The 11,520-nt window shown below is 42.3% G+C and overlaps 1 protein-coding gene across 7 annotated transcripts in view; it reads right to left on the reverse strand.

Moving 5' to 3' along the window:
• LOC309325670 (doublecortin domain-containing protein 1-like) overlaps positions 1-11,520 on the reverse strand; it is a 263,957-nt gene that overhangs the window by 167,529 nt on the left and 84,908 nt on the right. For all 7 annotated transcript variants that reach the window (XR_014149890.1, XM_081833907.1, XM_081833906.1 and 4 more), the window contains one exon: positions 5,256-5,348. Coding sequence is in view for 6 of the 7 variants with exons in the window: in XM_081833907.1 (XP_081690033.1) it covers positions 5,256-5,348 (93 nt within the window). In the remaining variant the exon portion in view is untranslated. The remainder of the gene's footprint in view (positions 1-5,255; positions 5,349-11,520) is intronic.

Below are 11,520 nucleotides of genomic sequence, written 5' to 3' on the forward strand. Positions count from 1 at the left end.
TCAATAACACCAATACAATAAGCTTGCTGTAGGACTGTTTTTAAAATAGTAACTATGGAATCCGTAGGATCTCTAAAAATTTTCACATTTTGCAACACAGGGGTTTGTTTGTTTACTCAAGGTTGGTAGAAGCTGGCACAGAGCAACAGGAGCTCACCCCGTCGCACATACTCGAACCAACGACCTTCTGACTGGCATGCCCAAGAGGCTCAGTGGTTTAGACCACAGCGCCAGTGCACAAGTGCAACACACTTTGCAAGTGAGGTGAATGCTACAATCACTTGGGTCCTATTTTGACATAATGCTGACTTCTAGGTATGCAATGAAACAGACAAACTATGAGATTTCCCCCTTGTGGGAATCCTGTCCAGAAGCTATTCCAGAAATAAGAGCTGTTTGACAGTGGAATTTGCTGCCAAGGAGTGTGGTGGAGTCTCCTTCTTTGGAGGTCTTTAAGCAGAGGCTTGACAACCATATGTCAGGAGTGCTCTGATGGTGTTTCCTGCTTGGCAGAGGGTTGGACTCGATGGCCCTTGTGGTCTCTTCCAACTCTATGATTCTATGATTCTATGAAATAACCATATGGACGAATAATTCTGATGTAAATGTTTCACAGGTTTGTCTCCATGGGGAATCATTTAAAGAGAACTGAGGTGGAGGCACATATACTGGTAAGCATATAGAATGTTGCTAGGTGTTGGGCAGTGAAGTAGATTTCATGGATTCCTGCTGCATCCCCTAAAACAGGACCACAGATTTGCAGGACCCTCCAGAAAAGCATGGAAGGTGGTGGGTTACAGTGAAGAGTGGGGAGTTGAAAAAGCTTTCCTCCCTTTCCCTTTCATTCAAGGAACACCACATTCAGCTCATGGTTTATATATGCATGCTTTTAATTACTATATGAGGAGCTGAGATGACTGGATTAAAATAGCAGCAACGAACCAAGGTTTTGGATAAAATAGTCAAACAATTTGGAGAAAATCTTCAGTGTAGAAAACAAAACCAAGTTTCATTAAATGTTTCTAGAAATGAGTTATCTTATTATATAGTAACCTTAGTTTTTCTGTTATCGCTTAAAAATAAGTACTAAATTTATTTCTACAACATCTGGATTATTAACCAGGAATAACAATTAGCTATGGGGTTCTAAATGAATGTCAAGCACTGCAAGAGTTCAGACTTCAAAATAGCAGCAAAAGATTTTACTAATAGTATTGTAATAAAATTAGTTAAATGTCTTAATCTTCTCTCTGAAAGAAGAAGGTTTGGGTACTCCAGAAATCGACATGGAGATAATGCTCCAATTTTGCTTTGAAGCAATTTTGTATTATTTCACTTATAGAATATGCTGTCAAGTTCACAGCATGAAGCTTTGCAAGGAAAAGTCTTGATTTAATAGTTCTTCATTACAATGTTTCCTGCGGAATCTTATGATTAGCACACTATGTCTTGATGCTGTAAACTACAGTTTTTCCATAAAAGTAGGAATTTAGTTAACATTTTCCTTTGGAGCAGCAATAACAGGGCCTGGGAAACTGTGGCTCTTCCATTGCATCCATAGCTTTGCTGGCCAGGGCATAATGTGGTAGTACACACTTTTGTTTTGTTTTTGCTGCACAATTCCCATATTAGAGCAGTTGTGGGGACTCAAGATTGGGCCCCTCATTGACTCGAAGGAGTTCTTGATCTTATGGATCCAGAGCCTCTGCCATCCCATCACCGAACCGCCCCCCAAAGTCCCATTTAGGGGCTTTCCATTGGCTACCTTTGGCAAGAGAGCCACCAGCAGTAGCTGATCACTCTGCTTGGGACCCTAGTACAAGAAAGCCTATCAGAGGCTTCTGAGAGGCAACTGCACTGCATCATTGTCCCCTAGCCTGTGCTGAATTCCTATACATACTTACCTAGAAATAAATTCCACTGAACCCATGTACAGAATTGCAGATATTTTTTGTCTGGATGATTAAAAATGGAGCTCATCTTGACAGTTTTGGGGTTGTGTGTTTTTTTGCAGCGGATAATTTTCTTATTTAAAAGAATAGATATATATTCAGACACCTGGACTACAACTAGGTTCAATTCCTCCAGGTAAAGACTCCTGTCTGAAACCCTGGAGAACAGCTGCCAGTAATCAGTGTAGATCAGTATTTCTCAAACTTGGATCTCCAGCTGTTGTTGGACTACAACTCCCATCATACTGACCACTGGTCCTGCTAGCTAGGGATAATGGGAGTTGTATTCCAACAACAGCTGGAGAGCCAAGTTTGAGAAACATTGGTGTAGATAATACTGAGCTAGATGTATGAGTGATCTGATTTAGTGAAAAAACAGCTTCCTATGCTCCTTGTATCCTTAATTCCACTATACCCGAAGAGTCTAAAATGCTTCACATGGGCATATAAGAACTATATATTTGGCTCCAGCAGAAGGTCAGTGGCTAAACATGGCACACAGAATCATCCACGTGTTTCTGTTTTAAAGTTTTTATTTGTATGTCTGTAATAGTACATTTTTGACAAATCTGTAATATGCTTCTTTTATTTATTAAATTCGTTAGTCACTTTATCTTGCCCAAAGCAACTTACAACTAAACAATGAATAAATGTATAGGTCATAATAAGCCACTATACATGTTTATGCAGAACTTAGAAGAAAATACTAATTTGTCATGCTTATGAATATCTAACTTCACTGAAACTATTCTAAGAAAATTTTGCTGCTGATGCAAATTTTGCTGCTGATACAAAGTGATATCAATGGGTGATTGGCATATTTGAATACTGCCACTGACCATGAGGACGTGTTCGGAGATCACTCAAAATGGGCCAGGAGACATTACCGGTATTTCTTTCTTGAAAGACAGTTCCAGGCGCTGTGGTGGGAGAAGTCTTGTGCCCCCAATGTGTGAGAGAAGGGCATGGATACATATTTACATTGAAAGCAGAGGCTTTCCAGTTGAATTATCCTCAAGGCGCTTACAACTAATGGCAATAATACAGTACATAGCAAAGAAACAAACACCACACACACACAATCCGTAAGACCTTAGTTTGCCAGCCAAGAGATGGGACCGGTGTGTGCTATCTTCAGTTCTACAGTCCCAGGGCAACTAGCAGTTGGAGCAAAATTAGTTTATTTTCCCCTGGTGGGGGTTGGGTGGGACAGCATGAGGAGATCAAGATCCATGCAGTTTCTCCTTCTGTAGCTGAGTAAAGGGGCCAAGTATTGATAAATATACCAAAGCAGTGGATTACTCCAAGAGTTCTTTGCTCAGTTTTGTCATCTGCAGGGCTGGCCCAAGACATTTTGGCACCTGAGACAGACCCTAAAATGGTGCTCCCTTCCCACCAGTGAAGATCTACATCAGGAACAAGGTGGGAAGAAAGACTGACATCAGGATTTGCTGCCAGCTAAAATGGTTGCCTCACCTTGCCTTGTGGGGGAGCCAGACCTGAATAAAGATCTACATCGGGATCTGCTGCCCCTGTGGATCTGGCCACTTGAGGCAGTCACCTCACCTTGCCTCATGGGTTGGCCGGTCTTAGTAATCTGTTAGGAAGTGCCACTGCTTTCCCTGTCTGCTTTACAGACATACCTCGGGTTAAATATGCTTCAGGTTGAGCGTTTTCAGGTTACGCTCCACGGCAACCTGGAAGTAACAGAACGTGTTACTTCTGGGTTTCACCGCTCGCACATGCGCAGATGCTCAAAATGACGTCACGCGCAATCACATGTTACATTCTACTCAGGATGCGAATGGGGCTCCGGAACAGATCCCGTTCGCATCCAGAGGTACCACTGTATAATGATTGGCTGGGAGACGGACCAAAGTAGTTCTGGTTCACCTGTGGAAGACCCAATCTAGAACAGGTATTAAGTTTGCAGCTTGCTTTCTTTATTCTCCCACACATTATGAACAGCAGGTATTCAGATAAATTTGGTGGACTTCAGTTTTGTGGACTTGATCTGAGTACTAGTTAACAGAACAGGAAAAGAATTTTACCAAGACTCCACATTGGCAAAGAGTCTGTGGGCTTGATTTCCACTTTAAAAGGTTATTGTGCTGTTCTGCATTATGTCACAACTGGTGCATGGGCAGGCAATACAGTATGGGGGTGGAAGGAAGGTTGGCCACTTCATAAACCCCTGCAGGGATCCGACCTGGGGCTTCAGGACACAAAAAGTAGGGCATATGTGAGTGAAAAAGTTGAGTGAACAGTATATTAAACAATCTATGGCTTTTTAAACTGGGGTGGGGTCTTGGATGGTTGTTGTTTTTTGCCATGATATGTATTGTTGTGTTTTTATATTGTAGTAGTAGTAGTAGTAGTAGTAGTAGTAGTAATAGGACCTCCTTTTCTGCACATTGGCCCATGTAAATTTCCAATTGATCCTAAGAAGAAGATGATCCTAACTGTGAGAAGTGAAGTTACAGGGAACCAGGCAGAGGGCCTTCTTAGTAGTGGTGCCTTCCCTGTGGAACACCCTCCCTCCAGATAAAGGGGATAAGGAGGTAAAGGGGGTAAGGTGATACAACTTTTAGAAGACACCTGAAGGCAGCCTTGTATGAGGAAATTTTTAATGTTTGATGTTTTATTGTGTTTTGATATATGCTGTAAGTGGCCTAGAGTGGCTGGGTATAAATAATAAAATTATATGATGATGATGAAGATCCTCTATACATGAGTGCTGTGCCTATAGTATAACTAAATTGTGTTAGCTATGAATAGGCCTCTAATGCATCAGTTTTAAAAACAAGAGGAAAAACCACCCCAACCCTCAAAACATAAGTTACAAAATATCTCAATAAGCTACACTTAATCTAGCTATTAATGGATGAAAATCATTTCCGAATTTGAACAAATTAATTGGGAAAGAACTACAACTTGTGTACTTGTGCTACTGAGGTAAAGAAGTATCTTGAAGTATCTTGAATATATTTTTACTTTGAAGTATCTTCAGTGCCAGGTGAAGACTTTTTATTTTCCCAGCCCTTTTAAAATCAGGCTTTTAAAAATCTGTTTTTGCCTTTAATATGGTGGTAACCTCAGAAACTTGTTTAGTCCAGTTTTATTTTCTGCTGTTTAAATTTCAGATTTTGTGCTGCATTAAGATTTATGACAATTATTTTAATCTTATATTTTAGGTCATAAGCCAACCACATAACTTCTTTGTCAACGGTGTTGAGGAGGAGAAGAAATGTTACGTATACAAAACCGTATCTGCTGTTTTGCTAAGGAGTACTATTCACTTACTTCATCTTGTTCTGAATATAATTCTTCTTTTTTCATTGATAGAATGCCCTTGTCTGTGATTTTCTCTTTCTGGCCATCTATGGCATAATCCAGCTAAAAAAGATGACAAAAATTGTGAAAAGACACATCATTTCTATCAGCTCTTGACAGTAGATTTCCTGGATCTTCCTATATTGAGTGGAAGAACAAGAGCATGAGTGCCTTGCCCATCCACTGGGGACACCAGTACCATCAGACACCTATTGTGGTACCACAGCTTTTTAGATACATAGAATTGTAGAGTTGGAAGGAACCACGAGGGTCATCCTGGCCAGCCCCCTGCAATGCAGGAATCTTCTGCCCAACGTGGGGCTTGAACCCACAACCCTAGGATTAAGAGTCTTAATCTTAACTGAGCTATCCCAGCTTGACAGGGTGTACTTGAGTAAAATGTGGTGCAAAGAATTACTTCATATTCTGGAAACTGAAGTATAGTTTCGGTCAACACATACTGGATTTTTCATGTGTATGTCATTAAAACTTTAATCCTATTCATATAGATGCCTAGAGAAAAGGACAGGTGCACATGGTGGGCTGGGTGTGAAACGATAATCTTGCTTTCCTACTAGGGAAGTATAGTCAAACCTCAGAACTCAAATGGCTCTGTTCCCGAGCGTTTCGGCTCCCAGACGCCGAAAACCTGGAAGTGCTTCAGTTTTCGAACATTCCTCGGAAGACAAACAACTTCCGAGGCGCGGTTTTCTTTTTCATTTATTTTGCAGCCAGCCCATTGATCCTCAGTTTATTTTGCAGCCAGCCCACTGAAAGTTTCAGAAGCCGAACAGTCTTCAACAACAGAAGTTCCACGGTAATTAGATTATCTCATGCTTAGTTTTAGAGTAGAAATACAGGGACAATTAACCTTCAATCAATCCATCATTTTATTTGTATGCCATCTTTTCAAAGTTAAAACATTTAAGAATTATATATCTTACAACAGCTAAGAATTACGTAACTACAAACTTGACAAAAGTCATCATAAAAATGATCAGAAGTACACAACCAAATCAAACAATTTCCACATAAATCACAAGATCCAAAATAGCGATACAAAAAATTAACAATGCCCCCCCCCCAACCCCTAAGGAAGACCCGAGCCCAAGATTTTGTTCAGCAATGTCAGCTGAATTCAGTCAGGGCCCTGCCCTCCCAGGTCAGGTGGAGAAAGGCCTGCAAGGCAGGGAGCATATATTCTATCTACGACTCACAGCCAATATGGTCAACATCAAAATTTGCAGTGATTTTAATGGAACACCATCTAATAGATGGGAGACACAGTATCAACTTTGGGAAGCTAAGGTCTATAGAAACTATTTATATATAAAACTCTTTCACTCTCACGCACAGCTAAAGTCTGGATGAGTCTTATTGATGCAAGAATCATATTGTCACATGACTGGGCACTGATGTACCAACTGAACTGAAAGCTCAACTGATAGAACTGGCAGCACAAGTTACAGGTAATGCTAAAGAATTATTAATCCATCTCTGGCAAATAAAAAAGGATTAGCACACACTGGGGGGAAATTAAATGAACATTTTAGTACAATACACTCTTCTTATTATAAAAGAACAGATTATTCATATAAGCATTTAAATTTTTGTCTCTATATTGTTGAGAATTAATCATGTTAAATATACAATATTATGGTGTATACAAATTTAAATAAAAGTTAAATCAAGGGAGTGTATTTTCACATTGGAAAATTATTATGCAGTGTTAATAGCATCTCCTTCAGGTACCCAGACATAATGATAATATGCCTCTTTTTCTCTCTTTTTTAGGGTACAATTCTCCTGTCACTTATGCCTACTGCATATTTACTTTTGGCATAATTTAACTGGAAGAGACACATAATAGATCTCTCTCGTTAAGACTGTATGAAATTGCAGTTTGTTCTTTCTAGGTCTGCATTTCATGTGACATTAAAGTGTGTGGAAAAACAAGCTACACTGCATCTCACAGAGCCAGTAGGAAGCTTACCCAACAGAACTGTGAAGTACTGTTCCAGAATGCCAGCTTCTTCCCCGAATCCACTTCTTTCCCCTTTTTTAGTCTCTAGCTCCTTATTGGGTACCCTTTGCCCAGAACTGGAAGCTTTTAACTTCAGTTGTTTGGCTAATCTCAGTTAGAGAATGAAACTGAATGCAAGGGGAAAAAGCAGTCTGGAATTCAGGTTACAGGTAGGTAGCCGTGTTGGTCTGCCGTAGTCGAAACAAAATAAAAAAATTCCTTCCAGTAGCACCTTAAAGGTAAAGGGACCCCTGACCATTAGGTCCAGTCATGGCCGACTCTGGAGTTGCGGCGCTCATCTCACTTTATTGGCCGAGGGAGCCGGCGTTCAGCTTCCGGGTCATAGAATCATAGAATCATAGAGTTGGAAGAGACCACAAGGGCCATCGGGTCCAACCCCCTGCCAAGCAGGAAACACCATCAGAGCACTCCTGACATATGGTTGTCAAGCCTCTGCTTAAAGGCCTCCAAAGAAGGAGACTCCACCACACTCCTTGGCAGCAAATTCCACTGTCGAACAGCTCTTACTGTCAGGAAGTTCTTCCTAATGTTTAGGTGGAATCTTCTTTCTTGTAGTTTGGATCCATTGCTCCGTGTCCGCTTCTATGGAGCAGCAGAAAACAACCTTTCTCCCTCCTCTATGTGACATCCTTTTATATATTTGAACATGGCTATCATATCACCCCTTAACCTCCTCTTCTCCAGGCTAAACATGCCCAGCTCCCTTAGCCGTTCCTCATAAGGCATCGTTTCCAGGCCTTTGACCATTTTGGTTGCCCTCCTCTGGACACGTTCCAGTTTGTCAGTGTCCTTCTTGAACTGTGGTGCCCAGAACTGGACACAGTACTCCAGGTGAGGGCTGTGGCACCCCACTAGTCACTCTTCTCCAGGATGAAGAGGAACCATTGATGAGCACCCTTTGGGTTCGGTCAGTCAGACAGTTACAAATCCACTGAGTGGTAGCATAGTCAAGACCGCATTTTACCAGCTTCTTTACAAGAATATCATGGGGCACCTTGTCAAATGCCTTGCTAAAATCAAGGTAGGCTATATCCACTGCGTTCCCTTCATCTACCAGGCTTGTAATTCTGTCAAAAAACGAGATCAAGTTCATCTGACATGACTTATTTTTCAGAAATCCATGCTGACTATTGGTGATCACAGCATTCCTTTCTAGGTGCTCACAGACTGTTTGCTTAATGATCTGCTCCAGAATCTTCCCTGGTATTGATGTCAGACTGACTGGGTGGTAATTATTTGGGTCCTCTCTTTCCCCCTTTTTGAAAATAGGGACAACATTTGCCCTCCTCCAGTCTGCCGGGACTTCGCCTGTTCTCCAGGAATTCTCAAAGATGACTGCCAGTGGTTCTGAGATCACATCTGCCAGTTCTTTTAATACTCTTGGATGCAGTTCATCTGGCCCTGGAGACTTGAATACATCTAGACTAGCCAAGTATTCTTGTACTATCTCCTTAGTTATTCTGGGCTGTGTTTCCTCTGCTGAATCATTTGCTCCAAATTCTTCAGGTCGGGCATTGTTTTCTTTATCGGAGAAGACTGAGGCAAAGAAGGCATTGAGGAGTTCAGCCCTTTCTGTGTCCCCTGTTTGCATTTCACCATCTTCTCCTCTGAGTGACCCCACGGTTTCTTTGTTCTTCCTTTTGCTATGAACATACCCATAAAAGCCTTTTTTGTTGCTTTTAACCTCTCTAGCAAGCCTGAGTTCATTCTGTGCTTTAGCTTTTCTGACTTTGTGTCTACACGTGCTGGCTATTTGTTTGAATTCCTCTTTGGTGGTTTCCCCCCTTTTCCATTTTTTGTACACATCCTTTTTTAATCTTAACTCAGTTAATAGTTCTTTAGATAGCCACCCTGGCTTCTTTAGGCACCTTCATTGTTTCCGTCTCATTGGTATTGCCTGAAGTTGTGCTTTTACTATCTCCCTCTTAACAAACTCCCAGCCATCATGAACTCCCTTTCCTTTTAGTATTACTGTCCATGGGATCTCACCCAGCACTTCCCTAAGTTTTATGAAGTCGGCTTTCTTAAAGTCAAGAAATTGAGTCCTAGTATGCTTGGCTGCTCCTTTCCGCTGTATAGTAAACTTCAGAAGAGCATGATCACTCGCACCTAATGATCCTTCCACTTCTACCCCACTAACCAGGTCATCAACATTGGTTAGGACCAGATCTAAAATGGCTGTTCCTCTTGTTGCTTCTCCCACTTTCTGGACAATGAAGTTGTCTGCAAGGCCAGTGAGGAATCTGTTTGACCTTATGCTCTTGGCTGAGTTTGACATCCAGCAAATATCCGGGTAATTGAAGTCCCCCATTACTACTATCTCCCTTCCTTTTGCATGCTTGGCCATCTGTTCCAGGAAGGCATCATCTATGTCCTCCGTTTGGCTTGGGGATCTATAGTAAACTCCCACAATGAGGTCACTGTTATTCTTCTCTCCCTTGCTCCCACATGCTCCCATGTGGCCAGCATGACTAAGCCACTTCTGGCAAACCAGAGCAGCACACGGAAACGCCGTTTACCTTCCCACCGGAGCGGTACCTATTTATCTACTTGCACTTGACGTGCTTTCGAACTGCTAGGTTGGCAGGAGCAGGGACCAAGCAATGGGAGCTCACCCCGTCATGGGGATTCGAACCGCCGACCTTCTGATCGGCAAGTCCTAGGCTCTGTGGTTTAACCCACAACGCCACAACTAAGTTTGTTATTGCTATGAGCTTTCGTGCACACAAAAGCTCATATCAATAACAAACTTAGTTGGTCTCTAAGGTGCTACTGGAAGGACAAATCTCCTTCATGAAAGACAAATCTCCTTCATGAAAGCATCCCGTCATCCCTCTCCTAGTCTGCGCCTGCTCTTCACACAGCAGTGGAGCAATTGTGGAAACATCAGCCAAAGCAAATCTCTTCCAGCCAGACTATATTTTCATTCAGACAGGCCAGCCCTGGGATAGAGTAGCAATGATCCTCAGCTGTACCTGACTTGTCACAATGACAAATACACCCAAAGTGTCCCTCTCCCAGAGTACAGTGGTACCTCGGGTTAAGTACTTAATTCGTTCCGGAGGTCTGTACTTAACCTGAAACTGTTCTTAACCTGAAGCACCACTTTAGCTAATGGGGCCTCCTGTTGCCGCTGCGCCAGCGGAGACCGATTTCTGTTCTTATCCTGAAGCAAAGTTCTTAACCTGAAGCACTATTTCTGGGTTAGCGGAGTGTGTAACCTGAAGCGTATGTAACCTGAAGCGTATGTAACCCAAGGTACCACTGTACTTCCCAATAGTGTATGATAGCAAATACACTAAAACACGGGTGTCAAACACAAGGCCGGCCAGACCTCGTCATGTGGCCCGTGTAGCCACCGCTGGCCGCCAGCTTTCACCTTTTATTCTCACTTTTTTTTTTACACAAGAAAGCCGCCTCTTCAGCGCATGCGCGGCAGCCTACAAGCCAGAGAACGTCTGCCCTCTAGCGGCGACCAAACTGCTGATGTGGCCCCCGATGAATTTGAGTTTGTCACCCCTGCACTAAAAGCTCTCGGAGCAGGAGTTAAAGAGTGTGGCTAACTCAGCATTAAGAATACAGTCATACCTCAGGTTACAGCTGCTTCAGGCTGCATTTTTTTTGGTTGCGGACTGCCGAAACCTGGAAGTACCGGAACGGGTTACTTCGGGGTTTTGCCGGTTGTGCATGCGCAGAAGCGCTGAATTGCAACCCACACGTGCACAGACGCACAGATGCGGGTTGCGAATGCTGTGGGTTGCAAACGTGCATCCCGCACAGATCATGTTCGCAACCCGAGCGTCCACTGTAATTTTCAAGAGAGAGAAACAAGAAACACCAGGAGGAGGGGGTGTTTAGCTGAGTTGGGTAACTTATAGCTGAAATTTATTGAAAACTGTAGAAAGTGCAACAGAGATCAGCACCTGACACTGTTGCCATGATTTTCAGCAGCTGCACTTAGTCTGTAGTCCTGTATCCTAATGAGACAGAAGATCAATTTTTTGGATTAGCACCAAATCAAAGCAGGATAACAGATTAATTACATCACAGATTGCAGCTAAAGTATGCACCTTTGTCTTCTTAATCATACCTGACCAAAAATTGCTTGGCCTTATCATTTAGCGACCATAGTGATATACATAATCTTGAGTATAGATCAGTTACTTAAAGGTAAAGGTAAAGGTACCCCTG

Source organism: Podarcis erhardii (genome assembly GCF_964252035.2).
Source record: "Podarcis erhardii genome assembly, chromosome: 1".
Lineage (NCBI taxonomy): Eukaryota > Metazoa > Chordata > Lepidosauria > Squamata > Lacertidae > Podarcis > Podarcis erhardii.